The sequence below is a fragment of the Panthera onca genome, chromosome A1 (genome assembly GCF_046562875.1).
Source record: "Panthera onca isolate mPanOnc1 chromosome A1, mPanOnc1 haplotype 2, whole genome shotgun sequence".
In the NCBI taxonomy this organism is placed as follows: domain Eukaryota; kingdom Metazoa; phylum Chordata; class Mammalia; order Carnivora; family Felidae; genus Panthera; species Panthera onca.
Window position 1 is genome coordinate 106,719,948 of NC_138339.1, and position 17,020 is coordinate 106,736,967.

Consider the following 17,020-nt stretch of genomic DNA (forward strand, 5'->3'; position numbering starts at 1 on the left):
AACTCTCCTTCAATAGAAGGCTTGAACTCATGACCCCAGGATGAAGAGTCTCATGCACTACCGACTGAGCCAGCCAGGTGTCCCAATTCATGATTTTTTTTAATTAAAAAAAATTATTTTTTAATGTTTATTTATTATTGAGAGACAGAGAGAGACAGAGTGTGAGCAGGGAAGGGGCAGAGAGAGAGGGAGACACAGAATCCGAAGCAGGCTCCAGGCTCCGAGCTGGCAGTACAGAGCCCAATGTGGGGTTCGAACTCACAAACTACGAGATCATGACCTGAGCTGAAGTCGGACACTCAACCAACTGAGCCACCCAGGTGCCCCATCCCAGTTCATAATTTTTAAAAACAATTTAATAAATTGTAACAGAGATTTGCAGGTCTTATGCATTTTTGTCAAATTCATCCCTTTAGCATTTTGTATTTTTAGTGCTATTAAACTGGTATTCTTTTTTCAATTGTCAATTATTTATTGCTGGTACATACAAATAAAATTAATATTTATATATTGGTCTTCTATTAGTGAGTATGATAAACCCATTTATTCTAGTAGCCTTTTTGTAGGTGTGCTGAGATTTTCTACATAGCTAGTCATGTCATCTGAGATCAGAGGCATGTGTATTTATTCCTTTCCATCTGGATGCCTTTTATGTTTTCCTTGGCTTACTGTACTGCTCTAGGACTTAAAGTAATATAACAAAAGTGGTAGGAATGGACATTTTTGCCTTGTTCCTGACCTTAGTGGCTAGCATTCTCTTTTTCGTCATTAAGTGTGGTGTTAGCAGTAGGTTTTTCATAGATGCCCTTGCAGAAATTACCTTCTTTTTTTTTTTTTTTTTTTTTTTTTTTTTTTTTTTTTTTGAGAGAGAGAGAGAGAGTGAGCACATTTGTGCATGTTAGCATGAACTTGGAAGGGGCAGAGGGAGAGGGAGAAAGAATCTTAAGCAGACCCAATGGTCAGCACAAAGCCCGACTCAGGGTCTGATCTCATGACAGTGAGTTGGACATTTAAAAGACTGAACCGCCCAGATGCCCCGGAAATTACCTTCTGTTACAAGTTATAAAGTCTTTTCTAAAATCATAAATTATTACTGAATTTTGTCATTTATTTTTTCTGAATTCATAGGGAAGATGAATTCTTTTTAGTCTGTTGATATAATAAATTACATTGATTTAAGCATAGGGTATTATATTAGTTTCATGTATACAATATAATGATTCAACAATTCTATACATTTCTTAGGGCTTATCAAAATAAGTGTACCCTTAATCCCTTTTATCTGTTTTCCCTATCCTTCCATCCACCTCCCCTCTGGAAACCCAATATGTTATCTATATTTGTTATCTATATCCTTTTTTTTCTTTGTTCCTTTGTTTCTTAAATTCCACATGAGTGAAATCATATGGTAAGATGTCATTCTTTGTTTATGACTAATAGTCCATAGTACAGATTGTACCATGTCTTCTTTTTTGTTTTTTGTTTTTAAATTTTTTGATGTTTATTTATTTTTGAGAGAGATAGAGACAGAGCATGAGTGGGGGAGGGGCAGAGAGGGAGGAAGACACAGAATCTGAAGCAGGCTCCAGGCTCTGAACTGTCAGCACAGAACCCAACATGGGGCTTGACCCCACGAACCATGAGATCATGACCTGAGCTGAAGTCTGATGCTTAACTGACTGAGCCACCCAGGCGCCCCGTATCTTTTTTATCCAATTGTCTATTGAAGGGCACTTGAGTTGTTTTCATGTCTTGGCTATTGTAAATAATGCTACAGTAAACATAGGGATGCATGTGTCTTTTCAAATTAATGTTTTTGTTTTCTTTAGGTAAATACCCAGTAGTGGAATTACTGGATTATGTGGAAATTCTAATTTTAATTTTTTGAGGAATTTCCATACTGTTTCCCACAGTGGCTGCATCAATTTGCATTCCTACCAATAGTGCATAAGGGTTTCTTTTTCTCCACATCCTTACCAACATTTGTTATTTCTTGTGTTTTTGACTTTAGCCATTCTGACAGGTGTGTAGTGAATTGTTTTAATTTGCATTTCCCTGATGATTAGTGATAATGAGCATCTTTTCATGTGTCTGTTGGCTATCTGTATGTCCTTTTTGGAAAAATGATTGTTCAGGTCCTCTGCTCAGTTATAATTGGATTATTTATTTTTGTTGACATTGTGTTGTATAAGTTCTTTACATAGTTAGATTTCAACCCCTTATCAGATATATCATTGGCAAATATCTTCTCCCATTCAGTAGGTTGCCTTTTTGTTTTGTTGATGGTTTCTTGGTGCAAAACTTATTATTTTGGTGTGGTCCCAAGAGTTTAATTTTTTTTTTTTTAATGTTTATTTACTTATTTATTTTTAATTTTTTTAATGTTTATTTATTTTTGAGAGAGAGAGACAGAACAGAGCACAAGTGGGGGAGGGGCGGGGGGGGGGAGGAGACAGAATCCCAAGTAGGCTCCAGACTCAGCTGTCAGCACCGAGCCCAACCCAGGGCTCAAACCCACGAATCGTGAGATCGTGACCTGAGCCGAAGCCGACGCTTAACCAACTGAGCCACCCAGGTGCCCCTAATTTTGTTTTTGTTCCCTTGCCAGAGGAGACATGTCTAGAAAAATAATTCTGTGGCTCATGTCAAAGAAATTACTTACCTGTGTTTTCTTGTAGAAATTTTATGGTTTTAAGTCTCACATTAAGGTCTTTAATCTATTTTGAATTTATTTTTGTTTATGGTATAAGAATGTGGTTCAATTTCATTCTTTTGCATGTAGCTTTCCAGTTTTCCCAACACGATTTGTTGGAGAAATGGTCTTTTTCCCATTGTATATTTTTGCCTCCTTTGTCATAGATTAATTGACCATGAAAGTATGGATTCATTTCTGGGCTCTATTCTGTTCCATTGATTTCTATCGGTTTTTGTGCCAGTACCATACTGTTTTGGTTACCACAGATTTGTAGTATATTTTGAAATCTGGGATTGTGATATCGCCAGCTTTTGTTCTTTTTCAAAATTGCTTTGGCTATTTAAGGTTTTTGGGGGGTTCTGTACAAATTTTAGGATCATTTGTTCTAATTCTGTGAAAACTGTTGGTGGTATTTTGACGGGGATTGCATAAAATCTGCAGATTGCTTCGGGTAGTATAGACATTTTAACAATATTGGTCTTCCTGTCCATTAGCATGAAGTATCTTTCCATTTATTTGTGTCTTTTCCAATTTTTTTTCATCATTGTTTTATAGTTTTCAGAATATAGATCTTTGGTTGGCCTCATTGGTTAAGTTTATTACTAGTATTTTATTCTTTTTGGTGCAGTTATAAATGGGATTGTTTTCTTAATTTCTTTCGGCTACCTCATTATTAGTGTATAGAAATTCAACAGATTTCTGTATATTAATTTTATATCCTGTGGCTATATTGAATTAATTGACTCAGTACATTGATTTTTTTAATTGGTATTAACTGTTTAATTAGCCATGCATTCCTAGGAAAAACCCGCTGTGTAATAATGTTTTTTAATTTATTGACGTACTTCATTTGCTAAAATTTTATTAAGGTTTTTGTATCTATGTTAATGAGAGATACCAGTCTGTGGTTTACTTTTCTTGTGACATCTTTGTTAGCTTTCATATCAAGCCTAATAGAATGAGTTGAGAAGTATTCTTTCTTCAAAAGAGTTTATATAGAATCAGTATTTTTATTACTTTAAATGTTTGTTAGAATTCACAGGTAAAGCCATTTGGAACTGGAGTTTTCTTTATGGGAAGATGTTTAGCCACAAATTTAGGTTTTTTATGACTCATCAGGTTTTCTGTTTTTCTCTGAATGAGTGGTATAGTTTGTGTCTTTTAAAGAACTTGTACATCTCATCTCATTTGTCCAGTTTATTAAATTTGTTCATAATATTTCCCCATTACCATTTTAATGTTTATAGTAATGTCACCTCTCTTGTAACTAATGTTAATAATTTTTGTTCTTTTTTCTCTTGTAATTAGCGTGGGTGATTTTGTTGACCTTCTCAAAATACCAACTTTGGGTTTCTTTGATTTTTTTTCCCTCAGTTTTCTTTTTGTTTTTCTATATCATTGATTTAAGGTTTTTTTAATCATTATTTTTTCTTCAGTTTACTTTTGATTTTATTTGCTCTTTTTCTTATGGTAGAAGTTGTCATTAATTTGAGAGCTTTCATTTTTCTCATATAGGCCTTTAGTTCTGTAAATTTTCATTTGAGTACTGCTTTTGTTTCACCCCAGAAATTTTTATTTTGTTTTTATTTTCAAATAGTTCATAATAATTTCTTATATTCTTACAGATTATTACTTCTTTGATTCATGGATGATTTAGAAGTGTGTTTTTAGTATTCAAACATTTGCAAATTTTTCCTGTTACTTTTCTCTTATTTATTTTTAATTTAATTCTATTGTTAGATCATATTTAACGTAATATCAGTGTGGTTGCTTTGAAATCTTTGTACTTCATTTTTCTTTCCTATGTGTATTACCTTTTCTCTGTTCCTGTTTTCCTCTCTTTCCAATTTCTTGAATTGTGTATTTTTAAAAATAAAACCATTTTATTTACACTATTGATTTATTTGGTTATTTCTCCCCTTTTTGTGGTTTCGCTAAGGTTCATAATAGACATCTTTATTTTATTTATTTATTTGTTTGTTTACATTTTTATTTTATTTTGGGGAGAGATAGTGGGAGTGGGAGAGGCAGAGAGAAAGAGAGGAGGATAGAGGATCCGAAGTGGGCTCCATGCCGACAGCAGTGAGCCTGATGTGGGGCTCGAACTCACAAACAGAGATATGACCTGAGCCAAAGTTAGATGCTCAACTGACTAAGCCACCCAGATGCCCCTATAATAGACAACTTTAAATTGTCACTGATTTAGATGTATAAAAAGCTCAGGTAAACTCTTGACATCAAGAAAGTGGAATACTAGCTAATATGTTAAAAAAACAAAAAGATACTAGAAAAAAAATCCAGATGTTCTTGTAATTTGCTGTAGCAACACAGAGTTCGTTTGGTGTTCCTCAAATACCTCACACATACTCTTGCCTCATTGCCTTTGTACCTACAATCTTTCTGTGTGGAACATTCTTTTGCTAGATATTGTCAGTGTCATATCTCTTGTCTTTATCTGCTGTGATACTCTTAACCTCTCTCCCTGTCATATTACCTAAAAGAGCCATTCCTGCTCCTCATTTCTGTGTTCCTATTTTGACTTTTTTTTTTTTTTTTTTTCATGATACTGATTGCTCTCTGCAGTTATATATTTGCTTGTTTGGATTCTCCTGTTTGTTCATCTTTGAATCCTTGACTCTCTCAACTATGCCTGGTAGTCAATGATCAATAAATATTTGTTAAATGAATGATAATCATTCATGTTTGTTTCTGTATAGTCTTCTTAGAAAAGACACCTAATCTCCCTGATTACTGAAAACTTAATCATTTAATTGGATTTTAGTGTGAAATTCAAATTTATTACTCAAAACCCCTTTTTATATTTTTGAATTTAACAAATGAAATATTACAAAGAACTTAGTATCTGCTGTATTTTTTCCTTTCAAAGACTTTCTGATGGTCTTTTGCTCTTGATTTTTGAGTATTTATCCTAAACAAATAATGTAAATTTCACTCTCATTCATAAATATAACTGTTTATGGGATTACAGACTAAGTAATTAATTTGAATTGTTTTGTTCTAGTTCCAAAAATTGAGACATGATCTTGAATTGGTACTCTCTACTCTTCAGTCAAAGAATGAAAAGTTAAAGGAAGACTTGGAAAGGTATATTTATATTATAATTGCCTTTAGTCACAGATATATGTTGAATTGGCATTAATGGTTTATTTGGCTATTGTTGGTTTTGTTTTTCCATGTTTAAAGGGAGCAACAGTGGTTGGAGGAACAACAACAGATATTGGAATCTCTTAATGTACTGCACAGTGAATTGAAAAATCAGGTTGTGACAATTTCTGAATCAAGGTATTAATTTTGTATTCTAGATTTTTGAAATAGGAAAAAGTTTTTTAAATGTTAACATGAAATATATAGATGAAAATAGGGGAAATTTTATTAGAAATTGCGAGTTTTACTTTAATTTTTGCCAACTGTTAGTTACATGGCCTTTTATTAATGACTTGACCTGTAGTTTCCTTATATGTTAAATAGAGAATTTTACTTTCATAAAGCTAGTTACTTGGTTTGAACAAATGAAGTCTGAACAAAGTGTTTGATCAACTTTATGAGTAACCAGTTACATATACTCATTATTTTATGTATTTTATCAGTAAAATATTTCTCTTAATTTTTAAAAAACCCATTAGAATCTTAGATGAGCTGAACACTAAAATGCATGATATAAAAGAATATAAGGAAAAGCTCTTGATTACCTTGGGTGAATTTCTGGAAGATCATTTTCCTCTGCCTGATAGAAATGTTAAAAAGAAAAAGAAAAAGGTAAGTTTTAGAGAACAAATTCATGTAGCTATTTATATATGAGATTGTTTCACATAGGTTCAAATGTAATTTTTCTGATAAATTTTTGTAGTTTATTATACATTTCAAAGACACACAGATACATGTAAAGAAATCTTCCATCATCACATTATAATACTTTTTGAAAAATTAGAAGCAACCTAGTTGTTCAATAAAATAAGATTAAATACATTTTTTAATATATCCATATAGTGGGGGAAAAATATACCTTTTAAAAATAACATATTGAACTACCAAAAGAGTTATTAAAATGCTCACAATTTATTATTAAATTGATTAAAAAAACAGCTAATTAGCGGGCTTTGGGGCGCCTGGGTGGCTCAGTCGGTTAAGCGTCTCACTTCAGCCCAGGTCACGATCTCACGGGCCGTGAGTTTGAGCCCCGCGTTGGGCTCTGGGCTGATGGCTCAGAGCCTGGAGCCTGCTTCCGATTCTGTGTCTCCCTCTGTCTCTGCCCCTCCCCTGTTCATGCTCTGTCTCTCTCTGTCTCAAAAATAAATAAACATTAAAAAAGTTTAAAAAAACAAAACAAAACAAAACAAAAAAACAACTAATTAAATTTTATGAGTCTAATTTGTACTAAAAAATGTAATAGTGCCTCTGTATGGAGGCTAGGATTTTAGGTGAGATTTGTTTTTGTTTTTACTCTTTTCAAAATTTTCCATGATGAGCATACGAAACATTTAAAATCAAAAGATATCTGTTAGTTAATGTGAGTTCTTGACTATTTAACTAGTCAAATTTAACTATTTAACAATAGTTCTTGACTATTTAACTAGTAGTTACCATGTAACAGACCTTTTTCACAAAAGCAAATAAATATTTCATTTGGTGACAGAAGATTGGGAATAACTACTTTAATTCCTTTTTCAAAAACAGTGTATACTATAAATAAAGAGAGCTTGTGGAAGTGGGGAAGGCATTGAAACTGGCACCAGAATGATTTTTCTAAAATATATATTTTAATTTTTTAACATAAAACTGATAGTTCCCTTCTAGAAGTCTATAAACTCCTTAGAGTAATGAATTTATATTCTGGATTTTGCCTATCTCTTTAGCCTCCTTTCTAACCATTCTTTATTTATCTCTTGCATGAATCCATTCAACTGTACCCTGTAGTTCCAGCAAGTATGCAATGACCTGTCTTTTTGTGTCTTATACGTTCTGTTCCTTCTGCTTACAAAACATTTCCTATCTGATGAAGATAGCAAATTCTTACTTAAGTCACTTCAAACATCATCCTTTAATACTTGTGTGAAGTATTAAATGCAGTTTATGTGTCATTTTATTAGCATTATCACATGATTTTGTAGTAATCATTTATATCTATCTCTTCACCCACCCTGCACTCTGAGCTCCTTTATGTGTTGAATTCATTTTTGTAGGTCTATTATCTTGCTTATATATTCTAGTATCTTCTTAGTTCTTATTTATTTGTTTGTTTTTATAAATGTTTTTTAATTTTTGAGGTAGAGAACAAGCATAAGTGGGAGAGGGGCAGAGAGAGGGAGACAGAGGATCTGAAACAGGCTCTGAGCTGACAGCAGCAAGCCAGATGTGGGGCTCGAACTATGAACTGTGAGATTATGGCCTGAGTCAAAGTTGGATGATCAACTGACAGCCACCCTGGCACCCCCATGAATTTGTATCTGTTGAATGACTATGACTATATTAGGAAAAGAAGAGGAAGTTTTCTTTGTTTTCTTATAATCTGTTTTTTATCCTTATTCTTCCCCTTCTTCATTGTAACTATGTGTTTCCCATTCTACCCATTGTTATTTGTATACTTTGTTCATTTCTAAAATTGTTGACAGCCTTCTGTTAACCATTTCATTAAGTTCATGATTCCTTCCCTCTTAATGATCATAATCATAGAATAACTCACATTTTCTGATTCCAGTCTTGTTTTGTTTTCACCATTTTCTTTAATCTATCAAGCTTCTCTACCAATAGAACCAGAGTTAAAGGATTCTGAAAGGAATCATTGATCACAGAAGCCATTATGGGTTTGTTAAGTTACATTTGATAAACTCACATTTTTAAAATGAAGTATATGGACCATTAATACATGTTACAAAATGATAGAGTACTCATTTTTTTTTTTTTCTCTCCCTTTGTCTGTCAAGCAGTAATACTGGATATATGAGTTAGCTTAAGCTGCTAGAGAAAAATACCATAGATTAGATGGTTTAAATAAAAGAAATATATTTTCTCACTTTTCTGGAGGCTAGAAGTCCAAGATCAAAATGCCATCTGAGTTGGTTTCTGCTGAGGCCTTCTTCCCTGGCTCTGGACAGCCATCTCTTGCTATGTCCTCACATGGCCTTTTCTCTTTTCGAGTGTAGAGAGAGCTCTCTGGTGTCTCTTTCTCTTCATATAAAGACACCATTCCAGTTGGATTAGGGTCCCACCCTTATGGCCACATTTAACTTCAGTTACTTCCATTTCCAAATGTAGTCACCAAGGAGGTTGGGACTTGAACATGTGAATTTTGAGAGAAACAATGCAGTCCATAACACTGTGTTTTGTCATTCAAAAATATGTACAAAAAAGAAAGAAAAAAACCCTGAATCCCTCCACCGTATTGTTAACATGAGGTGAACATCATTTGAGACATCTTCATAAACACATACATATATAGAAGCATAAATGGATTGATAGATGTTCAGATCAATGTAGTTTTGTATAGACCAATATAAAATAACTCTTAGATGGGGTACCTGGGTGGCTCAGTCCGTTAAGCATCCAACTGTTGATTTTAGCTCAGGTCATGATCTCATGGTTTGTGAGTTCAAGCCCTGCATTGGGCTCCACACTGACAATGTGGAGCCTGCTTGGGATTCTCTCTCTCCCTCTCTCTGCACCCCTCCCCAGCTTGTGCACACGCACGTGTGTGCACACTCTCTCTCTCAAAATAAATTTAAATAAACTTAAAAAAATAAGCATGAGATGTAATTTTACTTAAATTGATAGAAGAAAAATGTTAACTCATAAATATTTTTGTGCCTCAAGTTATTTTAGTTCTGGAGAGGTCCCTAATATAGAGAAAAAACAAATTACGAATAACATTTTAAAAGATTAAAAGACCTAAAAAATGTTCATCTTTCAATTTTAGGCAGTATTCATTCACTCCCTGCTATTAAAGATGAAGAAATTAGCATTCTCCCTATAACACCATTACAATTTATTATTTGTTTTAACTTTGGCAGGTTTATAACATTTTTATTCTGTCTCATAACATTATTTATATATGTGTTTCATGTTCACATTGTATTGGATTCAATGCTTATCATCTTTGACCATTTATTTTTGAGTTTTTAAGTTAAACTAATTGATTTGATTGGTTTCTTTGAGAAGTAATTTGTTCAAGCAGAATTCCTGGGCATTTTATTTTTTGGATTCTTGACTGATAAAAATGCTTGGTTTGCCTTCATATGCAAAGGATATTTTTGGCACATTAAAAAAAAATTTTTCAAGACCTGGTAGGGATTGTTCCATTCTTCCGAAATAGGATGTGCTGGGCCATCCTGTAGATAGCTAGGCCAGCCTGTAGATACCTTTCTGCTTCTGAGTATATGTCTGAAGAGTTCTTTATCTTTGACCTTCAGTAATTTAACAGATACCTTACAGTGTTGAGTATCATGATGATTCAGTATCATTTTTGTTTTGAAGATGACATTGGTTTTTTTTTTTTAATTTTTTTTAAACGTTTATTTATTTTTGAGACAGAGAGAGACAGAGCATGAACAGGGGAGGGGCAGAGAGAGAGGGAGACACAGAATCTGAAACAGGCTCCAGGCTCTGAGCTGTCAACACAGAGCCCGACGTGGGGCTCGAACCCACAGACCGTGAGATCATGACCTGAGCCGAAGTCGGACGCTTAACCGACCAAGCCACCCAGGCGCCCCATAGATGACATTGTTTTTAGGGGCAAATTTAGGTCACATTTCGTTTAGTGGAAATTTTATTTTATTATGGTTTATATTATTTTTCATATCCTTATGTTGAAAGTTTTTATTTCCTGCTCTGCTTTCATTATATTTTTCCTCTGCTTTTTCTTTGATTGTGTCAATCTGTGCTTTTTTGCTATTTATTTCTGTATCAGTTCTTTAATTCTGTTTCTTTCCTCACTAGTGAATGCTGCTTTTCTAAACCACTCTTTCATTGAATAAGGTATTAGAGGTCAGGAGATTTTGAGGTCTAGCTTTACTATCTTTACTCAGGAATCACATTCATTTTCACTATTTTTTTAAAATATTTGTAGTTATGTAAGACTTTATAAGGGCTCCAAGGTAATCTTTGACTGGTATCAGGAAAGTACAAGCTGTCACTGTGGTAGATGACTTTGCATTTAATTAAATGTCTGAACTCAAAAGCTGCTGATTAGGATTAGTATTATCTTGGAGGGAGATTTCTAGCAGAACCCCTTTAGATGTTGTCCTAGATAGTAAATATATTGAATGATAGAATTAGGACTATATTTTTCAGCTGGCTAGACCTGGGCCAAATAAAATATTTAGTGAGGGACATAAAATATCTTTCTTGGGTTTGAAACATTAAAGAATGAAGGAGACATATCTCAGCTAGATGTATGAAAGAGGCTTAGACATTTTAGATGATGGTATGCTGAGAGGTCAGCAGGGCAAAATTGATATCTAAAAGTTAATGAATAAACTTAATAAAATTCCAGCATCTATACAAGTATGAAAGTGAGTCTTCCTTTTCATCTTTGGTGTTTGAGTCACACTTGTATCATATGGAGACTGGTTTGAAAAAGAAAAAAAGATAAATTAGAGCACATTTAGAGAGCAACTATGATATTGAGGGGCTGCAAGTCTACAGATTATGAAAAATAATTGAAGGAACTAATGACAACTAATATGGCCAAGACTTGGTCTTATAATACCATCTTCAAATATTTGAGGAATCTTGGATTGCATTGGAATGGGATTTATTCTCTATCATTCCAAGGGAAAAAGAAGCAATGAATTGAGTTAACATTAAGAACTGTCAAGAACTATAGAAAGTTGAACAAGGCTCCCTGGGAAGTAAGTTTCCTGTCCCAAAGCTGTATAAATAGGGTTTGGAATGCCATTTGTTTGAGATATTTTGATTGGAAGCCTCAAAAATTAGACTGTGTTTTACATGAGTATATGTAAAAAAATATAATTTATCCATTATTTATTTATAGGTAGTCTGAATTGTACCTTCTAGTAATTTCACTTTCTTAGAGGTTGTTTGAACTTTGTTTTTATGAACGTGACTGTGTAGTACAAGCAGATTGTTTACTTTCAGAATTCTTTTAAAATCACCTAATTCTAAATATTTGTACTATGGTATACCTTGTACCATTGCAGGTAAGAAATACTAATTTTTAAAAATTTCGTAATAAATATAGTTTAATATTCTGCCACTGGCAGAACTGAGATGTTAATTCTTTGTTATTCACATTTCTGTCAAAGACAAACATTCAAGAATCAACTGCACAGCTGATAACACTGCATGAAATGTTAGAGGTAAGCATTTTGTGTAGTTGTTTTGTCTTCAAGATTTCTTTTAATTAGTGATTTCTAAACAATTATACACAGGCTTGAAACAGAAAATGCTGCTTTAGTTCTTAAACATACCAAATTTTATTAAATCAATTTTTATTAATTTATCTTTACTATAAGATAGTTTGTTTTCTATCCGTTACTAGAAAGAATATTGTCATTTTTAAAAAAGAACAGTTAGAGACTAGCCCTTAATCATATTCTTAAGATTCTTACTTTAAAAAAAATTTTATGATGTTATTTATTATTTGCACAGTGAAACCCTATGCTTTTACATTGATGGAATCTTTAGTTGGCACCTCTGTATTCTATCTGAACTACATATGTGAGTTTAAGGATTCTTTCCACGTAGTTGCAGAAATCTGTACACAGTTTTAAACATGTTTCCATTTATTAATATGTAGTTTTTTTAAAAAGGAAGAAAATCGCTTATTTAAGTTAATACATGGAAATTATGACAAGCAATTATTCAAAGAGAAAAGAGATCAACATTCTTTGGTAAACAAATTTTTAATGTTTTATTATAGCTGTATCAGTTTTTTACTAAGGTATTATGAACGGTATTTTTTTCTAGATTCTTTTAAATAGATTATTTGATGTTCCACATGATCCATATGTCAAAATTAATGATTCTTTTTGGCCACCATATATTGAGCTGCTCCTGCGTAATGGAATTGCCTTGAGACATCCAGAAGATCCAACCCAAATAAGATTAGAAGCCTTCCATCAGTAAAAGGATGGTCTCTTTTTTCACACAGTACTTAATGAATCTTGTCATTCAAGGATAATGGAAACACTGAGGATTACTTGGACAAAGAACATTATTTGCAAATCAAAGCACATAGTCCCTCTTCCTTTCATCCATAAAATGACACAAGCCACCTACAATTTATAAATGGTCCTTTCACATTCAATTAGTACCTTGGTGTTTTCAACTCGATGGAAAAGAATGCAAGTAAAAAACATTCTAGACTTAATCATAATAAACTTTTGATGTATCTTACTTCTGCAGTATTCTTTGTTAATTTATGATACTGTTACGGTAATGTTTTCCTTTTGAATTTGTGACAGTTTATTTTATGTATTTTGAGTTCCATTTGGTGCTTATATCTCTGAATTTAGCAATTATAATGGAAAGGCCATTTAATTTGTAGATGGCTTTAAAATTGACAATATCTGATATAGAAGGAATCGTAATTTAAAAGCATGTAGTAAATCTGTTCCATGTGTACTGCCTTATTTCTAGATTTAAAAATTGGAACAGAAACTGATGGATAAGTGTAACATGAAAACTATATCTTAATATGTATTATATAGCAAGTGATACATATTAAACCATGCTGTTTCTGTTTATTATTGCTAACAAAATTGTGTTCATAAAATTTTGTTAATTCTCCATGACCTTTCTGTAAATAAAACTCTTTGGTCTAAAAGTCTCTCTACCTTTTTTGGTGATGTGGCATGATATTTTAATAAATTAAATAGACTTTTTCATAGGTAGAAAAGTGAGGATATTATAGGACTCATTCAAGATTACATATAATCTAAACTAGAGAATTCCACATGCTTTTAGTACCATTAATTTTCTAAGAGGATGTAGTGTGTACTTTTATATTTGAAAATGCGGTCTGCTGTTTATCCACATTTCTTGCTTACCTTCAATACTTCATCTTTTTTAAAGTAAGCAAAAGTCCTCCAAGTATATCTTATACCTTTTAGAGAGAATAGAAATACTGTTAAATTTTAGAGAATGTAAGTTCTTTTATGGGAAGATGACATATAAAGTACCTTGCTAGAATAGTCAAGTTGGGAGTCAAAGGAATGAGCATGTTTTTAGTTCTTGAAGTTACTGGAGAAGGTAGAAATGGTTCAGTCAGTATAACCCTGCCAATAATTCTACAAAGTAGATAGTACTGTTGTCCATGAACTTCTTTGTGTTGCAGATTACAGAAAGAAATAAAGTAGTAAACATCTTGATTTATTGGGCAAATCTTCATTCACATTTTACTGATAAAGATATTGGTTAGGATTTTTTTTAGTGCAATATCTTGTGTAAGACTTTAAGGAAAACTATGATGATTACATCTCACTTTACTTGACCCAGGCTTTTTACCAAGATTATTTGCCCACTTTTGATATCAGTTATAAACAAAGTAAGTTATAGTAGAATTGTCTTGATTTGTATTCCATCTAAACTTACAGCCCTTGTAAGCTGTCTATGGTTTTGAGTATGTTGGAGAAAGTGTTTTAAGTTCTGAAGACCTTTGTGTATTTTTACTTTTCACTGCTTTAAGATGATCCCTGGAATCTATTAAGATTTATAATTTGCTTTAATTTTACTGACTCTTAAATATGATAATGCAAAATATCAGAAAGTAATACCACATTCTAGCTTTCCCACATCAGATGGTGATGTTAGCCTAATTTAAAAACAAAAAAATTGATGGGGTACCTGGGTGGCTAGTTGGTTAAATATCCGACTTTTGTTTTCAGCTGAGGTCATGAGCTCATGGTCCTGAGATCTAGCTCCATGTCTTTGGGAATGTAGCCTGCTTAAGATTCTCTCTCCCCTTCTGCGCTTCCCTGCTCCGTGTGTGCATGTGCACACACGCCCTCAAAAAAAAAAAAAAAAAGAAAAAATTAAAAACAAATTGTTTTAGTCTACCAGAAAATATACTTAACTTTGTTATTGGTTGATGTGTATGCATGGATTGATTTTGGAGAAATTAAATATCTATTCGGTTGAAAATTCAACCCAGTTGAATATGACCCTTTTGAGACTTAAGATAAGCTTTATGTGGTTGTAGGTCTATGTTAACATTTCTGATTCCCTATTTTCCTTAATTTACTTTTTAGTTTATTTAGCTATTAGTTAACTTCTTTTTTCCCCCATAACTTTTTTTTTTTTTTTTTTAATAGCCTCCACACTTAGTAAGGGGCCCAATGCAGGGCTTGAACTCACTATCCTGAGATCAAGACCTGAGCTGAAATCAAGAGTCAGAGGCTTAACCAATTGATCCACCCAGGTGTGCACCTTCCCCCAGCACATATTATATTTAGATCAGATGTCTCTAAATAACATTTATGTACATCAATACTTTGAAGTCAAGATACTTGATCTTATTTATGTATTAATAAATAAGCACATATATTTCTATAACACAGATTTGTTTTTCAATATATTGACAACTATTTCAATATGATTTTTTAAAGTTTTACTTATTTAAGTAATCTCTACACTCAACATGGGGTTTGAACTCATGACCCCGAGACTAAAAGTCACATGCTCTTCTGAATGAGCCAGCAAGGTGCCCCTCATGATTTTTTTTTGAGTTATAGTTGACATATATTTTATTAGTTTCAGGTGTACAACAAAATGATTTGATATTTGTGTATATTGTCAAATGATCACCGCAGTAAATCTAGTTATCATCTGTCACCAGGGTTAACAATTTTTTTTTTACTTGTGACGAGAACTTTTAATACACAATACAGTATTATTAACTATAGTCACCATACTGTACATTATATCCCCATGACTTCTTTGTTTTAAAACTGTAAGTTTGTACCTTTTGACACTCTTCACCCATTTTTCCCACTTCACATTCCCTGCCACTGGCAACTACCAATCTGTTCTCTTTATCCATGAGCTTGTTTTGGTTATTGTATTTTTTATGTTTATTTATTTTTGAAAGAGAGAGGGCATGCTCATGAGTGGGGGAGGGGCAGAGAGAGGGGGGACAGAGGATCCAAAGCAGGCTCTGGACTGACAGCAGATAGCCCAACTCAGGGGTCAAACTCAAAAACTACAAGATCATGACCAAGCTGAAGTCAGACACTTGGCCAACTGAGCCACCCAAGCACCCCTGTTGTTATTGTTTATAGGTTACACATATAGGTGAAATCATATGGTATTTGTCTTTCTTTTTCTCTCTGACTTATTTCACTTAAAATAACGTCTTCAGGGTCCATCCTCATTGTTGCAAATGGCAAATTCCATTCATTTTTTGGATGAATAATATTCATATATATATATATATATGCCACCTTTTCTTACTTATTATTTTTTTGTTAATGTTTATTTATTTTGAGAGAGAGGGAGACAGAGGAGAGGCAGAGAGAGAGGGAAACACAGAATCCAAAGCAGGCTCCAGGCTCTAAGCTGTCAGCACAGAGCCTGATGCGGGGCTCAAACTCACAAACCATGAGATCATGACCTGAGCCGAAGTTGGGCACAGCTAACTGGGCCACCTAGGCACCCCTATACCATCTTTTCTTTATCCATTCATACATTGATGGACACTTAGGTTGCTTTCATGTCTGGGCCATTATAAATAATGATGCAGTGAACATGGGGTTGCATCTATCTTTTTAAGTTAGTGTTTTCATTAGTTTGCTTCTTTGTTGCTTTTACCAAGAATTGTATTTTTCAATTCTCTAGAACATTCTTTATTTGAAAGTGAAGTTGGGTTAATTGTAAGTGTATATTGCAAACTCTAGGGCAATTGCTAAAAATATTTTAAGTATAATTGATGTGCTAAGACAAGAGAAAAAGTAGAATTGTGTAAAATGTTCAGTTAAAATGAGAGAAGGCAGGAAAATGGAAGACAGAGAGGACAAAAGCAATGCATAGAATACAGTAACAAATACGCAAATATTAATCCAGTATATCAGTAATCACTTTAAATGTGAATGGACTAAATACACCAATCCAGGCAGGACTGTCAAAGTGGATGAAAAAACAAGACTCAGACTCTGTGTTTTCTACAAGAAACTCATTTGATATATAAGGACCCTGATAGATTAAAAGTGAAGGTATGGAGGAAGATACACCATGGTAACACTAATCAAAAGAAACCAGGACTTTATTAATTTAAGACGAAGACTTCTGAGCAAGGAAAATCACCAGGGCTTACAAGGAACATCACATGTTGATAAAACTGTCAATTCTCTGAGA

At 33.2% G+C, this 17,020-nt stretch overlaps 1 protein-coding gene across 2 annotated transcripts in view; it reads left to right on the forward strand.

Moving 5' to 3' along the window:
• Positions 1–17,020, forward strand: part of CENPK (centromere protein K) — a 58,382-nt gene that overhangs the window by 23,090 nt on the left and 18,272 nt on the right. Inside the window, exons 7-11 of one of the 2 annotated variants that reach the window (XM_060635680.2) lie at positions 5,718–5,800; positions 5,900–5,998; positions 6,340–6,472; positions 11,974–12,027; positions 12,638–13,454. In XM_060635680.2, the coding sequence (XP_060491663.1) occupies positions 5,718–5,800; positions 5,900–5,998; positions 6,340–6,472; positions 11,974–12,027; positions 12,638–12,796 (528 nt within the window). In that variant the 3' untranslated portion in view covers positions 12,797–13,454. Of the gene's footprint in view, positions 1–5,717; positions 5,801–5,899; positions 5,999–6,339; positions 6,473–11,973; positions 12,028–12,637; positions 13,455–17,020 lie in introns of those variants that run through there. The other variant, XM_060635682.2, reaches the window with a different exon arrangement.